This window comes from Elaeis guineensis, chromosome 7 (assembly GCF_000442705.2).
Source record: "Elaeis guineensis isolate ETL-2024a chromosome 7, EG11, whole genome shotgun sequence".
Taxonomy (NCBI): Eukaryota; Viridiplantae; Streptophyta; class Magnoliopsida; order Arecales; family Arecaceae; genus Elaeis; species Elaeis guineensis.
Window position 1 is genome coordinate 84,768,879 of NC_025999.2, and position 21,241 is coordinate 84,790,119.

The 21,241-nt window shown below is 37.0% G+C and overlaps 1 protein-coding gene across 1 annotated transcript; it reads left to right on the forward strand.

Annotated features, from left to right (window-relative positions):
• Positions 1-869: 869 nt before the first annotated feature.
• On the forward strand, positions 870-19,321 carry LOC105048621 (protein LNK1; the record flags this gene model as incomplete). The annotated part of the gene is given in 9 exon segments (XM_019851931.2): positions 870-916; positions 918-978; positions 7,901-8,427; positions 8,538-8,841; positions 8,957-9,055; positions 11,765-12,409; positions 12,974-13,122; positions 18,737-18,872; positions 18,955-19,321. Coding segments are annotated over 9 exon segments (2,022 nt in total), but the record flags the coding sequence as incomplete, so codon positions are not given.
• Positions 19,322-21,241: the final 1,920 nt, after the last annotated feature.

Sequence of the window (21,241 nt, forward strand, 5' to 3'; positions counted from 1 at the left end):
ATTAATCTCTTTAAAAAAAAAAAAAAAAAAACTACAAACCAATTGGGCCCCATCTTACACCAGCGAGTACGAGAAGCTCCCCACCGCCTCAAAACCGCCTGCGCGGGGCCCTTCTACTGAAACGCGTCGGCACGAGAAGGACCCGGGCCAGCCAGAGCCAATAAAAGTTCGGCATTTGATCGTATCCGCTCCCGGGCTCTCGTCCACGAGTTTGAGGCTTCTGGGCCCCACCTGCACCCCTCCATCGACGCCCTCCACCACCAGTTAAAAAATTAGAATATATACCCTCACCGAAGGCAAAAAAGGGGAAAAAAAAACCTCAGCTGGGTGCACGAGAAGAGAAGTCTCCGGAAAGATCGAGTTCGAGCGACGGTTAGGGTTCGGATCAGGATTTTCGGAACGCCTCCGCTCTTCTGGTGAGGATTCCGGCTCTTCAGCTTCGATTTTGGAGTTCTTGAGCTGGTTTTGTCTTTGGGGAAGGGGGAATAAGCTACTTCTGAGTCTCGACAAATTTTGTTTCGGATTTATTTTTGGATGTTTGTTTACTTCTTCTAAGTTTAACCGGGGCTCCTCAGCTTCGTTTAGGATTTTTTGAGCTGGTTCTGTGAAAAAAGCTTTTGCTGAGCCTTGCGTTAGGTTTTAATTGGGGGTTTTCCTTTTTTTTTAGTGGTTTTATGATTGATTTTCTGATAACTTTGACACTTTATTTTGTCCTCTTTAGCTTCACTTTTCTCATTCTTTGAGCTTTTTTTTTTTTTTTTTTTTTAATAGTGAAGAAGGTTTTTTGGAGTTCTCTGGTAGGTCTTGGTTTGTTTTGGTGATCCTGCGATTATTATTTTTCGTTTTACAGATTTATATTGCAGGAGTAAATCAACTGGGATTGCGTGGTTGAGAATTTGAGATCAGATCCAAGGGAATTGTACAGTTACGGGCCAGGATAGATTGAGGAAGAGGATGTCAGTTTGGAGCCCTTGCAAGGTAGCTTTTCTTCTGTAAATTCTTAGAATCGAGTATTTATTTCCTCTTTTCCCCGGTGGTGGGGGTTGTAATTCTTGCAATAATATTATCTAATGTTGTTGATGGACACAGTACATCTGTCCTTGGTGATAAATTTGTAACTATAATGAATGGGCGTTTAAATGCTTAATGATGTAGGACTTATTGGGGAGAAATTTTACTGCTTTTTTGCCACTAAAAAAAGACTGGAAGCATATATAAGAAATATTAGCAGAATGATTTTATGGACGAATATGAACTCCTCTGCAAATTTGCATCTTCGTGAGTGAAGGACAAATATCAATAGGTCAAAGAGTAGGTTGTGGATTTGACACCTTTCTTTCTGGATGAAAACCAAAAATCATAACTCAGTACTGGATAAGTCTTAGAGGGATTTTAGCATCAAAGTAATTGATTGAAATCACCAATTGGTAATCTTTCTCAAAAGTGAAACAGTCATAGTTCGACAACATATTTTTCTTTAAGAACTTCTGGTCTTATTTTTGGGGACTGCTTAGGGGTGGCTAACAGGAAGTAAAGACCTAAGGAGGAAAGCATTATGCTGGAAATACACCTAGCTGTCCTATTGCAGAAAAAGTGAAAGAATTTGTTGATGAATTGAATATTAAAGTTGAGAAAGTTTCTGTTTAAAAATTTAAAGAAAGATAATGCTACTAGAAAAAGAGCTCTTGCATTTTATGGCAAGTGGAAGTTAGCATAGTACACTTGTTGTAAGAAATTCAGATTGCGGATGCTATTTCGGTGCAGAACATAAGGAATGGAGTGCAATAAATCAGAATTTAAGTGAAAATGTTTCACAATGACAGAGCAACAATTTAATGTAATCTAATTACAAAAAAAACTGTAATTCATTTTTTACTTCATATCAATAGTATAAGAAGATTTTTTTTTTTTTTTTATTTAAGTGTTTGTTGTGTGGTTCAATGGAGACAGAAGAAAAGAACACAAGAGAGTTATAACAGAGATGCATGTGGTTTAGGTCTGCTGCGGAGTGGAAATTTAGTTTCCACTTCAGGCCTGCATGCGATATATGGTGGACTTTGAGATTTTGAAGTGGCTTCCTAACAAGTTTTGAGTGCACCACTTACCATGATGGTGAACACGCATCTAAGAATCTGCTGTATATCACAGGTGGGCTTGAAGTTTCCACTTCTAAGTGGACCCTAATAGAGATTAGGAAAAAACGAAAGAAGTAAAAGAGATGGGAGGGAGAACTAGAAGGGAATGAGCTGGCCTTTAACTCCATTTTCTCTTGCAAAAGAATCTTGTATGTTGCCTTTTTTGGATGGCCAACCATTTCTGTAACTTTTCCATGATATCTGTAGCATAAATCATAAGGCACTTTATAATACATTAAGTATTTTCCATATGGATTCTCAAAACTATGGTACGCTGTACCATTTAGCACCCATACATATTGGGTGTACCATACCCTATCAATACTGAACCAATATGCAGTATGGTGGGTGTATTGAGTGTCGGTATGCCAAACCAACAACTGTACTGGACATACTGACATTGTACCAAGATGTCACCGGTATGGGCTCCGGTATCGAGAAGGCGAACCTTTCTCAAAACAAGACTGCATTACAAAATTTGATTCCTTCATAGAGAGACACAGAACTATTCAACATCAACCCAATATCTAAAGTAACATGTATACATATAAATCCTATTGAATAGAAGATTTGAAGATACAAAAAAATTTAAAAGGAAACAAGTATTTTCTTATAATTTCTGATTTGCTGCCTTAGGGAGCAAGAGGGTTTCTTTGGATGTTCAAGTTTTGGCCATTCATGCATCATAGGGCTGGGATACTCTTTATGCCAACTTCTCATAGCAGGGTGAGGGCCTAAAACACCCTTCCATGATCTGGATTGAGCTATCGGAGCTGTCCATAACATCTGATCTTGATCCAGACACTTTGGGCTGAGTCTTTTGCGCACTTAAGTCCTTTGCTTGCATGAAAGGATCTTCCATCAATATGGCATCAGTCATGGTCTTGTGTGACCTATTTTGATCAACTAGCCATTAGCAAAACACCTTATGATGCATTTACTCTTTAAGATTTGATGATCTTCGAACTTGTTTAATCTACTGTAGCTAATGCTACCTTTTCGTATGCTTAAGCTGGTCGCATAACATCCAAGTTGCTTGTCTCTATCGTTAGGAGGTTGAGTTCTTGATTTGACATACAGTGTCAGAAGCCTCCGCAGTTTGCTTCTTAGGTTTTCAACCATGATATATAAACCTTATTTTTGCCTATCTCACTTATGGAGCTACCAATGCTTCTTGCAGTCAAGATGTTTTTATACAACTTGCCTACTGAGCTAAATTTGCCCTTATCATGCTATGATGGACATCCGCATTAATATTTTTCTCCAAGCGTGAATATTTAAAAGGCAGTGGACCACATAGCACTTAGCCAAATAATGAGCATTTGGGTGGAAATTAAGAAAAAAATATTAAAATGACTAGAAAATTAGAAACAGATCAAAATAAATTGAATGAACAGGGTATAATAAGATTTTTTTTTTCTTTTCTTTTCTTTTTTTTTTTTTTTTTTTTTTTTTAAAGCTTAGCTAATAACATATCTTGGTATCACATGTCATGTTAACAAGCAATGAAACAGAATTTTATAAAAATAGCAGAAAAAAATTAGTGTTCAGCTCAAGTCGGTTCATGGAACAAGCAACTTCAGAAAATAATGAATACATGCAACTTACAAACTGTGACTTTGGTAAAGTGTTCAGGCACTGAGAAAAAATGTGGCCATTCTGATCAATGCATGTGCTGCATCTCATATCCCAACTTACCCGACCTAAAATCCTCCACTCCAACATGTAGATTAAATCTGACATGCTTGTGCCTTGTATGCCTAGGTGGGCTACTAACCCGCATGTGGCTGGCCAACAAATAGGCGAGCCTAGGTGATTGTGCCGTAATGATAGTGGTTATGGACTGATGAAGCCTAGTAGTTGGCTGCCCAGTTGGCTCAGGAGTCTGCTTTTTAAAATATTTGTCTCACTATGATGTTGGACAACCTGATACGTTGGCCAAACAATAGGACAATGGATTGTGGATGAACATATTTTTATGTGCCTGTGCATGCATGCTTACATCCATCTGTCCATCTAACAGCATGCTTTGTGATAGTGTTCCTACTATTTGATGGGTCAAACTTACTTTAGACTGGGCATGAGCTACTGAGTTAACACTGCTTTCTGAGAGCTGCTAGTTTGAGAGGCCCAACCTACTTTAGACAGCTCGAGCTATGGGATAAGAGCTTAGATCGCGCCTTCACTGCAAAGGGCAACTCATTGATAAACAGTTTGGTGCCTGACTATTAGGCTTGATGGGCCATAGGAGTATGGTAGTGTTAACTTACTGTTACAAATCTGAGACATCCTGTCTTTCTGGAATTGACAAAAAGCCAGTGTTCGATAAACATTTGGAAACAACTTTAGCAATAAAATTCAAGTGAATTTACATTTAATAACTAATAGATGAACAACATGTATCAAACCTGAGATTTGTTCGAATGGTTCTTGTGCTTAGTTAATGTGCTTTGTCATGGGCGTGAGCTCTCATGATCAAGGTCTGGGTCTAGCATGTTGCTATTCTAGCTTAGGCCTGGTTATTAGCACCCTTAATTATGGGTATGCATGGGTACGAAGATCCCATTCCTTCTTTAGTTTGGTCTTTAATTACTGAATTTTTTGAAGATTTATATCAATTCTTTCTATTTATTATTAGTTTTAGTTCACTTCTTATTCTCGCCATGGTTTGTTTCAATGAAGAATTCTCAAATGTGAAACTTTTGTTAGGATATGCAAGGAATTTTTTGTTAAAATCTTGTCTCAACTGAAAGTTTTCTGTTAATTGGTCAAATCATTTTCTGTTTATTTTGCTTTACTACAGTATCAAAAAACAGTTTTTATCCACTTAAAGTAGATTAAAAAAATGCAGTGATCATGTGGAGACGCCTCCAGTTTGTAGTCTTAGTCCAGTTTGTGGTCTTATAATTAACATTGCTAACTTATCATGGCATGCTTCTGTATTTTTGAACTTAGGCATCCTACCATAAAAACAGAAATTATGGACTAGTCCATTGATAGATTACCATACAAGATGTTAGGTGTCTTTACAATTGCTTGTTCTGCTCTTTGATAAAGCAACTTGATAAAAGTTAATAAATTGGCTTGAAAAAAGTGTCTTTTGTTGGCTATATCAATGAGCTAAAGGGCTAAAGATGTTTCTCCTCCATTCTTGTTACTACTGATCATCATAAAGCCGGTCTTATTGCTAAAAGTTTAAATTAAAAATTATGGAGCAAAGTAGCAAACTATGAAGAAATCTTCAGTCCTTGTGAATGGAAACATTACACTAGTTGGATGTTTAACATATCATTTTGCCTGGAAAGATAATCTTATTAGACTGAGCAGTTATGCATTTGAAACAAACATCTAAATAAAACCATGTTTTACAGAAGATCGGATATGCTTGATCCAAAAACTATAAGGCACTCTTTTACATGAAGCAATTTCTGATGTTTCTTGCTCAAAAATTATGACATCATTCCTCAGATAGGAGCTGGAAGTGGTGCAAGAACTGTATTGTATTGTGTCAACACTCACCATGCACTAATGCATGATGAAGATACATAGCAATGCTAAAACATGCAAAACTAACATGCCAAACTTTGATTTGATTTTTGACATATATAGTTAATATAATTCTCTAAGCCAAATGCATGCTGCTTGCTTAAAAAAATGCCTTAAAAGTTGAAACTTTAAAGTATACACTATGCTAAGAAGTCCAAGACAAAAGCTACCAAAAATTAACATCATATTAAATCAAATGATCAACATAAACTCATTGTCTAAGATAAAAACTATAAAAGATCATATAATTGCATATGTTAGATATAAGAGAAAATTTAAGGGAGCAATCTATCTTCTGTTGAATGATATGGTCAAAGAATAAATGACTCAAAGCAAGCCAAGCCACAAAAGTCACTTGCAGCATTACGTATTGTCTTATGTGGTAGTATGTTGCCCAATATGTTGTGATGTAGGTGGTTATTAAATGCTGAAACTATTGGTACATGTTAACTTACCACTAGGCCCAAAAGCTTAACTAGTGGTCAGCTAACATGGTATAGGAGCCAAAGGTCATGGGTTCAATTCCCATTTAGGCCAATTTTACTCACTTCTTTTCTTGAACCTTTTCTTTGCTTGACTCATTCCGGGTTGACTCATCTTTACTTCTTACGATCTTGAGTCATTCTTGACTTGCTTGTGCCTTCACGTGCATTGTCCAGGCTACACATGAGATGAGGTCTTAAGGCCTGATATATACTGTTGATCCCTACCCTAATAGCTAAGGCTTTTGGTATCTAGTATGAAGTTAACAGTACACAACTTCTATATTCTATGCTGCTTTGCCTAGAACACATGGTTTTTTCGTCAAAAACCATAGTAACAAAATATAGCATGTTGTCATGCTTTTCTCTTTTACTGTCAATTGATCTAAGCAACAAGACTTGGTTGGCTTATGGTTTGAAAACCAAAAAACTTGTGCTGAGTTGAGCAACTCAAAGACTCGATCAATTATTGACTGTGCCTTACACGTCAAGACTCTAATAATTATAAATGAAAATAATATAGTATGGTTCTATAAACTACTAATTCTAAAGCATGACTATGATACTTACATATATAGATATACATCTACATGTAGAATTATCTTATAAATATCCATATATTGATAGCACTAATTTCATATATGTTAAGAATTTAAAATCCTAAATATATAATTTAGCCATATATTATAATGATATTATGACCCCACATAGTATACATTACTCTTATATAATCTTAGATGAAGTGTGTACTTTTTAAATCAACATGATTGAACTATGGATGTATTTAAATCTAAGACTCAGTCAAATCAAACAAGTTTAACTGATTTTTTGAATTCCTTGTCAAATCATGCGTGCCAAACTGATCTGAAAGCTGAGTCAACTCGAAAAACTATGGAGTTGAGTTGATTGAGTCAAGTTTGGAGTTGCCTTGGTGAGTTTTTGAACCATAGGTTGGCTTTAGTTCAGCACAATGAGGCTCGGTTTGAAGTTAATTGAGCCGATCTTTACTTGGCTCATGGTCCCAAAATTAATTTCAATCCAAGCCTCAGAAGGAGCTTAAGAAAAGTCCAGCTCAATCATTCTTAGCTTGACGAGATATTGGGCATATTATATGTAATATACATGTAAGTGTATAAGCAACTATTGGAATACATCCAACAGGTGATGCATGGAGTGCTTGGGATTAAGGCTAGAATTAGTGGATCATTTAATTTGTCTAAAACAGGTTAAACTTTAATTCAATTTTGAATCAAGCTTTAAATCAATCTTGAACCTAGCTTCAATTCAAGTATGAACCAAGCTTGACATAAGCTTGGCTAGTTTTGGCTTCATTTAATGTTATCAAGCAAATTGAATTAGTCATGTCTTTGGCTTTGGTTAGAAATTAGGCTCAATCAAATAATGACCTTCAGGCATAAAATTAATTTCAACCCAAGCTTGATCATATTCTGGCCTGATCAAGCTTGGCTGGATTATACCCTATCTATTTGTTAAAGTATGATAAATAAGTGCTCAATTTTCTGCTATTGATGACCCCAACCTCAGCTTCCTTTGACACCAAACTGAAAAACATTTATCAACTTAGGCTCAATTTTGTTAAATCAATCTACTGATAATATATAAGGATGTTATCTTAAAACCTTTGCAGTCATTTTTGCTTGTCCACCTATCTTGAAATATCTGTTAATTAAAATAGTTAAAGCTAACAAGCTGCTCATTTCTTTGATTCTGTTTCAGCTGGTAGATAATTTGTGGGATGAATTTGCTGAAAATGATGTTCTTATCATGCCTTATCGAAGTAGTGATGAGGTGAATGAATCAGTCGCTATCAGCAATGCCTACCAGAAGTCACAACATGTAGGAAGGAATGTTGGAAAGAGCACAGATAGCAGAGGATTGACCAGACCTGTCTGGAAGAAAGAAAAACCATATCTGTTTCCTCCTATGAATCTTGGGAACCCTGATCCTGAGTGCATTCCTAATGCCATTATGAGAGTGTCCCAGGATGCTGAAGTCTCTGATTGTGGTATAAAGAACTGCAACATAAACCCAGATAGCGATATATTTTGCACAGGAAACTCTATTCTCGGGACTACTGGTTCAACAGATAGAAGCAATAACTGCTGTTTCTCATTTGATAATGCTTCTCCAGCGGTTAAAGATTCTTACCTTTTGGAAAATGGACATGAGGATAGGGAAAATGATCTTGCATATTGTGACTGGCCTGATATTGGCAATTTTGAGGATATTGACGAAATGTTCAGGTAGTTTTATGAAATGTGATTTTGTCTGACATCTCATTTTATATATTGTTTTTAAAATTTCCACCATGAATTTTATTTTCATTCATATATATATGTTTTGATTTTTGGAGAAACTGTGATTCCACATTTGGGCAAGGGTGTACAGACAACGCAAACGAGCTCTCATGGTTTCCCTCTTTGTCACATTCCATTTATGGGTCAGAAGTTACTTTTGATTCAGGCGTACAATCCTCATGTTCAGAGTTGAGTGTGGTGAATAATGCATTGGAACATCAGTCTGCAAATATCAACTTTTTGCCTAAACTCGATTCACCATCTGCTGTTAATGATGGTTCATCTACTGTTGGCTATCAACTTAATGGTGATTGGCTGGATGCTGGTGCTGGAAATAAAGACAAATTTGCATTTAAAGAAGTATGTAGGAAATTTATCTCTTTCACATTGCTCTTGAATGTTTATGGCGGGTAGGGTCAAATAATTTCAGTTTTTAATATATTTTTCTGACAACCGTTTGATGTCTATGTTCCAGTTTTATGATAAGAGGGCCAAGATGAAGTTATCAGCTCTTAACCAGACTTGCAGTGGAAGTGGCTTTAGTGGATCGGAGGACCTTGATATGATAGCTGCTGTAAGTTTTCAGAGAACATCCCTGAGCTCATTACCAATTTATTAAGAAGTTGCTCTTCCAAATGATTATCTTTTTGAATTCTGTTTTAACAACAACATATGGTCAGACAATAAAGGGTACATGTGGTTTAATACAATGAAGAGATGGAAACACAAAATATAATGAATGCATAGGTCATTAGGATACACGCTGCCACAAACTTGTATGTTGTGAATGGCTCTTCACATTGAATACCAGGCTGTTGACCCCTCATTGACAGATTGAGAGCTCATCACATCCTCATTGGCTATGGAGATTAGTCTTGTAGTAAAGTGGGATTGGTATGATCATGCTCATCTCCTTCTCAAGCATAACCAACCATTGGCCTACCAGATGTCAAATTCATTGTTCTGTTGCCATCTGCAGGAAGAAGTCGTTAAATAGAATTACTGATTGGCTACTTCTAAACTGATTCTACTACTCATGCTTATAAACTTAATCTGAGTTTCATAAGCTAAGACAAACTGTCTCGAAGACTTTCACATATTCCTCACCTCCGTACTACCATCCGTTCTGGTCATTATCTCATCAAAACCATCATTCATCCCATGTTGTTGGCTTATTTCTTGATTTCATCATTCTCATGGAAAGTGATTGGGCTGATTTGCAGTCTGAACACTTCGCAATGAAATTTGGCATAAAAGACTTTGGATAGCTCCGCTAGCTTCATTTGTTCTCGGATAAAAATGGTTTTCTTTGGAACTCCTCAATATATTCGGCATGCAAGACCCCAAACTTATTAAACACCTGGTAACCTTAACTATAGATCAGGTATGCCTGATGGAAATCTTCTACTGAATTCAAATGCAAACAAAGACATGACAGACAGATGATATTACAATCTCAGATTAGTTATCTCTTATTAAGCATGCTGTAAATCATCCTATCATCAAATGTAGTCATTACCTCCCACATCATCATCCTCTGTTTATGGAGTTAATTGTTATGTATTGTGATCATTCTTGTGGAAATGTAATGTTAATTGTTATGATGAAATTTGACACAGAAGGCTTGGGAGAGCTACACTTATTTCTTGGTGTATAGTTTTTACTAAGATTTCTTTAGTTCTCTGTTAACTATAGCTTTCTCTTGAACTCAATAAATTCTGTATGAAAGATACCAAACTTATTGTTACACCTAGAACCTTAAGTATGATCATGTAAGCCTTATGGTGATCATCTGCTGAATTTAGATTCATACAAGAAGCATCACAGACAGATGTTAGTGTCTTAGATTAATTATATCTCTTATTAAATATGTATTTGTCACTTTAATGTGCCCAATTTGATATATCATCTTCACATTTTCCTTACACTCTGCAACTCTAGGGAGCCAAATGTAATTCGGTATAACAAACGTATATCGCAGGTTTAGATGCATATCACATTCTCTTTTATTTATAGTCTAATTCTTTTAATATCAGGCGTACATTAAGTGTATAAATCAAGTTTGTTATGTACAGGCACGCCTAGTGTGTAGCTTTTCATATGCAGTCTCAATGAGGGCTACTATAGTCTCCCATCTTGACCCTTTTTTAGATAGATTATTCAGTCTGTGGGAAGGACTCCTAGACTTGCTCCACAGTATGAAATATGAATGGTGTCTTGCACATTGGGTTTCGATTGATTGATACGAGTTGATTTTCTGTTACGATGGATTGATGAAACAATAGCTAGCCCAATAGCTGCTTCAGCAGCCGCAACAGCTATATCAAGATTTTGCAAGTACAAATATTTCCATGTAAGACTATATGTTAGATGTCCAACTATACTCCTGAGCTACAATTACTTTTCAAGCATTTTGAATTTGAAGTTCGGTGGTCCTGATTCAGGATGCTAATCTTTGGGTTTCTGTCCCAAATATGGTTCTTCTCTTTTGTTTCTCAAGCAGCATATGGAGCTGTGTTAACTTTTTCACTTGAACACTGCTGACTACTCTGTCAACCAATTGGCAGTGGCTTTTCCTTGACGGGCTTCAACATATTCATCTTATGAGTGCTCTTACCTGTGATATCATCATTCACCAGAGATGAACTAATCTTTCATGCTCTCACTGAGCATAGTTAGTTGAATTACCACACTGTGGTTAAAATACATGTAACCTGATGAACTTAGTCTCCCATGTCATCGTTGGGCTAGCTGTTAGACATCTTCATGGGAGGACTTCTTAAAGCAACATGTGTCTCTTCTGCTCCAAGCTTTTGTTCAACTTTCCTGGTTTTGGTTTATACATTCTACCTTTCTGAGTTTTGGAATTAAAAGAGATTGCAAGAGCATTCCAGGGAATCTTGTTTTGTGCTTGAACCCATTTTATTTGGTTTAATCTTTTATTTTTTTCATCTTATTACAAATTTACAATAAGAACTGATTATATCTTATGAATCTTATATGTTGAGAACTAGCATCTTAAAAAGAATTTGCTTTGGCCTTTTTCTTTATCCTTTCTGCAACTTAGTAATGAAAGCAATTTGTCTAATGACATGCTGACCGAGCTGCCAAACATTTTTTAACTGAGAATGATTTTAACTTGTCCTTCATAATGCTTTTTTAACATTCTTTCCCTAGAAGATTTATGTTTTTTAATTGTGATCCTAAAAAACCTTTCAAATGGAAATCACTACAAATCTTGTATTGTTTCACTTTTTAAAACTTCATCTTATTCATAATGCAGATTGGAAGCCAATTCTCATCAGAAAAAAAGATAATACAGCAACTTGCAGATCAGAAACATCCCTCTTCTGCTATTTCAGTTGCTGAAGCAAACCCATCTGAAAATATGCTGGAGCAAAAGCATTTCTTGGGATCTGCTTCATCAAGTTACATGTGCACTTTCAATCCTTATTCAGAATTGGAGCTTAGTTCTCCTGCACATCAAGTTACATGCACACAAGCAACATTGAGTAATGCATCAAGAAATGTTACTGATCTTTCCTCTTCTCATAGAGTCTTAGATCATGTTACAACTTGTTCCTACCAACACATAAAGAGGTTGCCTAATGAATCAGCTTTGCCTCCAACAATGACATCAGAGGGAAAAATGGAGAAACATAGACAGCAGTTACACGGTACAGTGATTGTTGACCACAGGCAACAGCATGCACCGTGCACAAGTAAAAATATGGTTATGAAAAATCATCACAAGTCTCGGGATGAGATAGGATGCAACAGTGAACAAGGAGAGAGTAGCATCGAACATTCAGCCATTGGGATGGATTCTTCTATAGTGGATGAGGACTCTTTCATGACAAATATTTCTTCTGATGGCATCTCACTAGATGCAACTAGTTTTCAACAGCTTCAAGATGTTATGGATCAGGTATAGCTACTTATCTTGGGCCTTAAAATACAATTTGTGTTAGAGTGTATATATGTTGTAACATATGATGTTGTTTTCTATCATTTTGGTGGTATTTCTCACCATCATTGGTGACTGCATTGTTTGAATATATATTTATATTAGTCATAGCTTAATAAGCATTTCACAGTTTACCCATCTTAGCTTCTTCCTTCTCTGAACCCCACACTTCCATCCACAACATTCAATGTGAGGATTCCTACTTTGCACAAGTATTTCTTGTAATATGCTATTGTTGTATATTAGTACTTGCAGCCTGCATCTGTCTAACTTAGTAATTGCTTTCTGTTACTAGAAAATAGCTTTCAACCTTGAATCTTAGCTTTCTGAAAGTTTAATTTCCCACCTTTTAAAATCGTGCATTTTAAAATAACCAGTTGTTTGATCTTTCATGGACTGAGCATTATAACGGGTCCAATTATAGTTTTGGGAATTGCTTTTGTTTATAAGAAGCTTGCCACCTGTGCAAGTATGTGCACATGATATCTGAAAAGTGACAGTAACTTCCGCTGTTTTATTTTTCAGATGGATGTTAGAACAAAGCTGTGCATAAGGGACAGTTTATACCGTTTGGCAAGGACTGCTAGACAAAGACATATTTTTTCTAATACAAGCAATTGCGGCAGAGAGAGTAGAGATGCAAGAGGAATCCAGAGTACAGAAACATCAAAAATGTATGGCCAATCATGTTGTGGTTTTAAAATTAAAATCATTTATAATTCTAGCTTTTATGAATTTTAATAATATTTTATTCTGTCTTGTTGGTGATATGATGGTTTAATAATTTCCAAGTATTGATGTTATGGACTATTACCTTAATCTTAAATTCTTTTAGGAATCTACAAGATAAGTTTGAAGATGATTTCATCATTTGACTATGTATTATTTAGTACATTAACGAGTCATCAGGTCATTGTTAATTAATATGTTTTAAATGTTTCACCATAAGTAGCATTAAGATTGTATGTGTACACTGGGATTATCTAGTAGGAAAGCTCACCCAAGGAGAAACCAACAATATAAGATGAGACTCTTGGAAGCATTATGTGATGTAATGGAACTTTTCATGAAATGACAAACATGATTATGCAAAATATGATAAAGAAGATAGTACTTTAAAGCTTTTCTTAAAAAAACTATTTTTTAACTTGGTCCACTAATAAATTGGGTGATTGCCAATGGGACTTCGGTTTGTTGGTTGGCGCCCCTCTCCTGGATGCTCTAGGTTCAAACCATAGAAAGGTGGGTTCCCATTATTATTCTTAGAGGAAAAATTTTGATCCATGCCATTCATCGATTCCATGTAACCATACCAAGCCAACACATGCTAACACATGTAGATATATTTATGCATAAAAGAAAAAGGATGTTGCTTATAACTCCATTATTGTTTATGTGCAGTTATGACCTGCCCTATTTCATTTTTCTAACATGACAAAGCACAATCTTTCAAAATCTTCATGGGAAACCCTGTTATTAAGTTTCAACACTGAAACTTATAGGGATTAATTGCTTGCTTTGGTGTATATAACTAAATTATTCCCTTTATGTCCTCAAGTTACATAGTTAATGCAACATGAGCCCAAAGTAAGCCATCCTGTCTTCCTAGTTAACCCCAAAACTAGCCCCACTGCTAGATCCATTCCATCTTTCAACTTTGGAACCACCTCAGACCCCTTCCCTCGTCTTTCTTATACCCATGCTTAGCCCTAGTGAGACCCACTGGGGACCCATCCCAAGTCCCTAGTGCTCATGCCACCTTAAAGATCCCAATAAGTGAACACCTTCCCTTCTTTCCCTTAGCCTCCCACTCCATTGTATCCCACATTAATCTGAGGCCATGGCTGCCACCACTAGTGACGTGGTTTGAAGCTTGCTTTCAGTCCTCCTTCCCTGGTCTTCATGCTAATCCTTGAACCTAATCGTTGCTGCAGCCAATGGGCTTGGCTCTAACATCAACATCCATCTGTCAAAAGCTCTACCGTGGTTGCTATCACTACTACTTGATAGTTGTAACTAAAATTATTTTGACCTAATTCACCTCCATTATTGTTGGAACAAGGCCTATATCATGGTGATGTGTGGAATGGGCAATTGTGTTTGAAGTAATGTGCTTTTTGGTGCCTTGAGCTAGGTTAAAATCCGTACAAAGTCATAAAGGTGATCAATTAAACTAAAAAAGAGGGAAGGGGCATTGTTTTGACTGAGGACAAAAGAAAAGATTTAATATGGAGTAATTAATGGGTTTGGCATCAGCATTGAGTTGACAATGAAGGTAGCAAGATCTATGGACCACTCAAATCCATTGCCAAAAATTTCTTGCCAGAAAAAGATTGTCATTGCCAAAATCAACATATGAATGGGATGATAACAGCTAGGTAGCAATGAATTCATCGATGATGACAATGATGGCATTGAGCTGACTTAGCAATAAAATGTTCCAGTCTCTTGCCAATATATAGACATTGTGGTAGCTGTGTCCAACCATTAGCAAAAGAATGTTGGTATCTAGAATTCGTTGCCAGATATTTAAGGTGTTGGGTGGTGAGGAGCTATCATACAAGCACAAACATGGAATGGCTTCAATGTTATTAGGGCACAACTAACTTGGTTATGTCCATAAATTAGAATATATGGTTGGACATGAAAGACTTGGTTATGTCAAATAGATACCTACGTTATTTAACATGATCTAAAATTGCCTGCAGAAAGACTTCGAAATGACTCATTACTTAGGCATTGACAGATCATTGGATAAACAAGTTTTAATAGCACAATGAAAGATTTGTCCTGATCTATGGCTAGGAACTATCAAAACTACTTTGAATTTTACCATATGTGTAGAAAGTTAAGGGTGGCAATAGATGACCTCACCTAACAACATGACATGAACCCGACCCACAATAAGCAAGTTTGGGTTTGATGTGAACAGGTCTGGGTTGTAAACAGGTTGACCAGATTTGATCCACTTATTAGATGGGTTCAGTTTTGGAGTTTCGACTCATGTAACCCATTTAATAATCAGGTTAAGCTAGAACAACCTGTTCACAACCCGTTTACAACCATTTATGACCCATTTACTGTGTCAAATCAGGTTCATGGATAATTACAGATGATTTGATTTTACCTGTTTTCTTAAATAGGTTATGTGCATCGAGTAAGTAACCTGTTTGTTAGATGTGTTGGGTTTAGGTTTGGGTTTTTGACTAGTCTAATAAACAGATTAGGTTTGGATTGGCTATTTTTCTTTAAGACCTGCATCTCAACTCGATCCAAAGCTAGCCTGACCCAGTCCACTGCCACCTTGATAGAAAGTGATCGATTATATGGATCATCAACTTGGATGACCCATATTTTGTCATAGGTAGGGGTGGCAAACGGGTCGGGTCGGTCATAAACGGATCGGATCATAAATGGGTCGGATCAGAAAATGGTCAACCCAAACCCAACCTGTTTATTAAATGGGTCAAAAATTCAAACCTGAACCCGACCTGTTTATCAAACAAGTAACCCGACCCGATCCGTTTAACCCATTTATTAAATAGGTCAAATTAGGTTAAATGGGTTAAACAGGTTAAACCGGTTAAATAGGTTAAAACGGATCAAGTTAAATGGATCAGAAACAGGTTAAACAGGTTTTAAACAAGTTAAACGGATCTTAAATGGGTTAAACAGGTCAGGTTAAATGGATCAGAAATAGGTTAAACAGGTTAAATGGGTTATCTGACTCAACCCAACCTAAATATTAAATGGGTTAAACGGGTTAAACGGATCAAATATCTAAAACCCATATCCAACCCACTTATTAAACGGGTTAAATGGGTCGATCTGTTTATAATCCGAACCCGTTTAGCCTAAACCCAAACCTGTTTATAGCGAGTCGAATACGGGTCGGGTTGGCGGGTCGGATCATATTTTGCCAGCCCTAGTCATAGGGCATATAGGAAGGAGGGTGGGGAAAAGGTTGGTTAGGTGGCTCGTAAGGACAAATGCTGAATTAAAAGTAGGCCAACCTATTACCAAGTTCTTTTTGTAAGAAGTTTGCCTTTTGAGGAGGGGAGGGGAGGAATCATGGATTTATATCAATAATGTGCATGTCTTGGTCGCAGGTTTGAAAAGAAAAGGTTAATTGCATATAGAATTACAATGCATTGAGTCCCATGCAAACTCCCAAAAGAAGAAACGTATCTGAGCTAGTCGCATTGTTCAGTTTAGACTAAATAGCATGTAGGCATTGATGGCTTGACTCCTGTTGCCTGGTCAAAAAAAGTTGAAATTAAATGACCCATTGAACATATTCGAGCTAACTTGGTAGACCCAATTGATTCAAGTTGACTATTTATATATGAAAATCCATATGATTTAACTCGAGCGAACATCAAGCAACTTGACACAATTTGGTTCAACTCAACAAACTAGACTTGAAGCCAGAACCTACCATCATGTCTTGAAATATGTTTGACCTGAACTTATTGAATATTAATTATATGGTTTGGTGATAGTCGATACAAAGTATTCCTGTTAATAAAATTTATCCCATTGCTTTTTTTCATCTGGGCATGAGATGGAGGAAAGCCAAGAAGGATTCTGATTTCATAAATAATGTGAATTATATGAAGAGAGATGGAGGTAACAGAGAAATGATAATTAAGAAAGAGGCTAGAAATAAAAATGGCCCAACTCTAGCTAGGCTCGAGCTTGGCTGAGAAACCCCACCTTGAGCTTGGCTTACTGAAGCTTGAAAACTGAATCAAAATCAAGCTGAGGTCAAGCTCACTCAGCTTATGTCAAGCATTTTTAGGTTTAGCTTGACAAGAGGCTCAAAGCTTGCAAGCTCTGTTATGAGCTCAGCTGGACAAGGAGCTTGAATCAGCCATGAACTAACTCAAAATCAGTTATATAAAGCAGGAAAAAACCGAATCTACCCAAAAAAATAACAGAGTTTATCAAAGGAAAAAAACTATGCTCGTACAGAATATGATGATACTAACCTACTATAAAAATGCCATGACTGAAAGCAATCAACGGAAATGGCATAATTGGGCATCATTCTTTCAATAAAATCACATAATAGCAAACAACCACTTAAACTAAAATTAGATATCTGACAATATTTGACAGCCCTAGAGGGTGCCCTAAATCACCTCTAAACAGTGTTTCTTATCAAGAATTTCAGGATTAGGGATCTAACAACTCCCCTGCATCCTCTGATTCTTTCTTCTTAATTTATATTTCTTATTTCTTTTGCTTTTATAGATACTTAGGGCTGGATAAGATGCCCAAATGTCCAAACTGGCCATGAATATTGTAGAAAGTTTGATATTTGAATGGAGTAGCTTCACGAAGGATGATTCAGTAGTTTTCTTACTAGGGCGGTTTTCTAGGCTCACCTTGGATAACCTTGGTTTTGTGACAGCTGTGAATTCATAGCTTCTATGCTATGAACTTTTGCAGTTTGCATTTATAAATTTCTGACAGTTATTAGCACTTGTTACATCTTGAATCTCACACAGCTGGACATCAACCCAAAACTAGTAGGTATCTGACATTATCATGACTTTGGACCACCATCCCAGTCCATGGCAGTGTATACTGCCTAAAGGGTATCATGTGCCAGGACCTTGCCAATTGGGACTGCATGTGGAATAGTTCAAGGTGGCTTCCACATGCACAATCCTCAAAGTTCACTTGCATGTGCTGGAGCTTGCATGGTCTATCCATGGATGGGTATACCAAGCAGTGCCAGTTTGGTGTGCTCAAGTGTTTGTCAACCTGTGAACCTAAAATGATTTCTAGCAAATCCACACATGTGAGGGCTCTGAACCCCATCCTAGCACAATTTGAATAACACCATCAATCTCAATGCACTCCTTTTAATTTCATTAATTTTTTTTTTTTTTAAAAATCCTATATTTAGCTTTGGCATGCACTGGCATCCTCCTTTTTCAGTACTCTTATTGCTACAAATATCTCAACGAAGCATGTGAGGGAATTTTTTTTAAAGAAAAATTAACCTATGTATAGGAACACACTAAATGAGAATTAATGGTCATTTATTCTTCATGCACCAATGAGCTTGGATGAAGCATTGACTGTTATTTTTATTGTTGTATTCTAGTCATTTCACAGCATGCTTGAGTGAAATGTTTAATAACTTGTTCATCACCACAAATTATTGGGATTTGCATATAACAAGAACTTATTACTGAGAGCAATGAACTGTTCATTAGTATTTCCTTCGTGTCTACGGTCTACCATCAATTTTTCGTTTGACATGTGTTTTACCAGGTGTGGAGAAGTTACAAATGCTGAAACTGGAACAAATCCTATAGATCGATCTGTTGCTCATCTACTTTACCACAAGCTTTCAGACCCTTCTACAGGACCTGCTGATGATGCCATATCATTTGAGTGTCGCATCATGGTCAGTTTTGATTCTTGACTTGACTGTTAACAATGATGTTTAAACATATGAATCTTGGTTTACCAACTCTTATCTGTTACAGGATGAACAGAGCCATGTTCCTGTCACAATCCAGGCTGAGATGCCTGTTTTTTGATCGAATGAGACAGCCTGATTTATTTTCTCTCAAGACAAGTTGGTAGTTTTAGCAGTTTGAACTTGCTGAATAGTGATCAACGATAAGAAAAACTCAGGAAATCCAGCAACATAGTTCTCCACGGAAACTATCATTTGTAAGTAGACTACTCAAAAGACCATGTATGTATGATAGTTATACCTCACCGGGAACTTAAGAGAGTGATGAAATGTTGTTTATATATCTGTATGCCTCAAATATTGTTAGGGAGCACTGACATGTATTTAGCTGATGTTTGTGCTATGATAGTATGTGCTGATATTATTGCTTCTTACTGTGCCCCTTGCGAAAACCAACTAAAGCATTGAACCACGTAATAAAAAAATGTAGTCATTGAAGTGTCTTATGGACCTCAGGAGAATCGGAGGTATCTACAGCTATTATGATTGTAACAAGATAGCAGACTGTTCTTATTAATCAATATTCCATTATTGTTGTTACCTGTATTGTATATTAAACTATTGGTTTATTGAGTACATTTGGTATGGGACTGTCGTCTTTTAGGAGCAGTCTCTCTCTCTCTCTCTCTATCTCGCGCGCGCGCGCTCGCTGTGTGCGCGCGCGCGCTCGCTGTGTGCGCGCGCGTGTAATTTTAAGTATCTCAGCCGCCATCCTGGGTGATTTCTTCACTTATTTGGACACCTCACTTTGTTTATATAGAAAGTCGTGAGTGTTCCCATCCTGATTCCTGGAATTGAGTGAAACTATACGAGCTCTAAACGAAGATCAGTTGTATTGGTTCTGAACACAGCAATCGATAGGGTTGGCGTACCATCCATGTCAACACAGCGACGAGATAGCGAACCGTTCTTACCGAGATTCGCTGGGGTACTCGGTTATTCTCAAACATGTCTCTTCTCTCATCGACATTTTAACAGTTTGTTTCTGCTTCGTAATCTCTCGGAATAATCAAGCAGAGGAAACACTAATTAACAGCGTGTTGGAATGGGGGACAACATTTCAAGGAATTGGAAAAACTATTCAGCTTATGTTTATTTGAGTTGGCTACTTTCTTCGTTGGAAGGAATAACTTATCTTACTCGGAGAATCCAGTGGACTATAGACGCGCACGTGGATCAAACCAATAAACATCAATCTGATCCATTGTACGTTGGACCTAAAGATTAAAATATCAAGTATATGTCAGGTCCAACAATCCAAGTCCTAAATCTAAACTTAAATGGTGCTGGATTTAAGATAGCTAGATCTATCCCTGCAAACCTGAAGGCTTCGAAGTGATATTGGGCAATTGATGCACTTGAGAGGGAGGTGTACTGGGTTCTGCCATAAGAGCAAGATGATCCCTCTTGGACAGGTGACAGGCAAAGCTACTCACTCTCAAGGTATAGACATCTCCTAGCTACTGCAAGATGAAATAACTTGTTTGGCCGCAATCAAACTCAACCTCACTTTATCTAACACATCTACGCTTGGTCACATTTGATCCAATATAATCTAACTCGATCCAACTTAAATTTAGCTACTTAATCATCTGAGTCCTACTCAATCATATACCTAATCATGGCGGATTTACACTGATGATACTCAACCTGATTTAAACCTCACCATCCACTCCAATCTGACCTCACCTAATATACCCGATCAGACTTGGTCGTACCTAATGTATACCTAAAAAGCCTATGATCTACACTTGCATCTAAATTGAATCCAACATAAATCTAATATAGGCTTAGACTAGATCAGATTATCATAGGCACACCAACATCACCTATGATATCCTCGCTCCCCTCTCCATTAGCATAGGCACATATTATGACCCTCTTTTATCTAGTTTGCTAAAATCACCCTCTTTTATAGCCTCCATCATCCCTTCTCTTGTGATTACTTGTCTCTTCGTGTGGCACTCAAGTAAACTTCCACCTTATTTTTATGATAATTCCCTATAACCAACTCAGTCCCTCACTATCTCCCCTTGTGCCATGCATCAACCCAGAGCTATTCTCCCATATTACCACTTTTTCACCAATCCCAACCCCATGCGAGGACAATGGTGAGATATCCTCTCAAAAAATACTCTCCCCTTAAAAGAAATTCTTTGTGCACCACAGGCGGTGTAGAAAATCCATATTTTATGTGATTGGTCTACGTAGTCACCATTTTTCAATGCGCATTTAATGCCTGCAGTTCTATTTTTTTATTTAAAATTTTGAATGATAAAAATATTCCTGTCTTT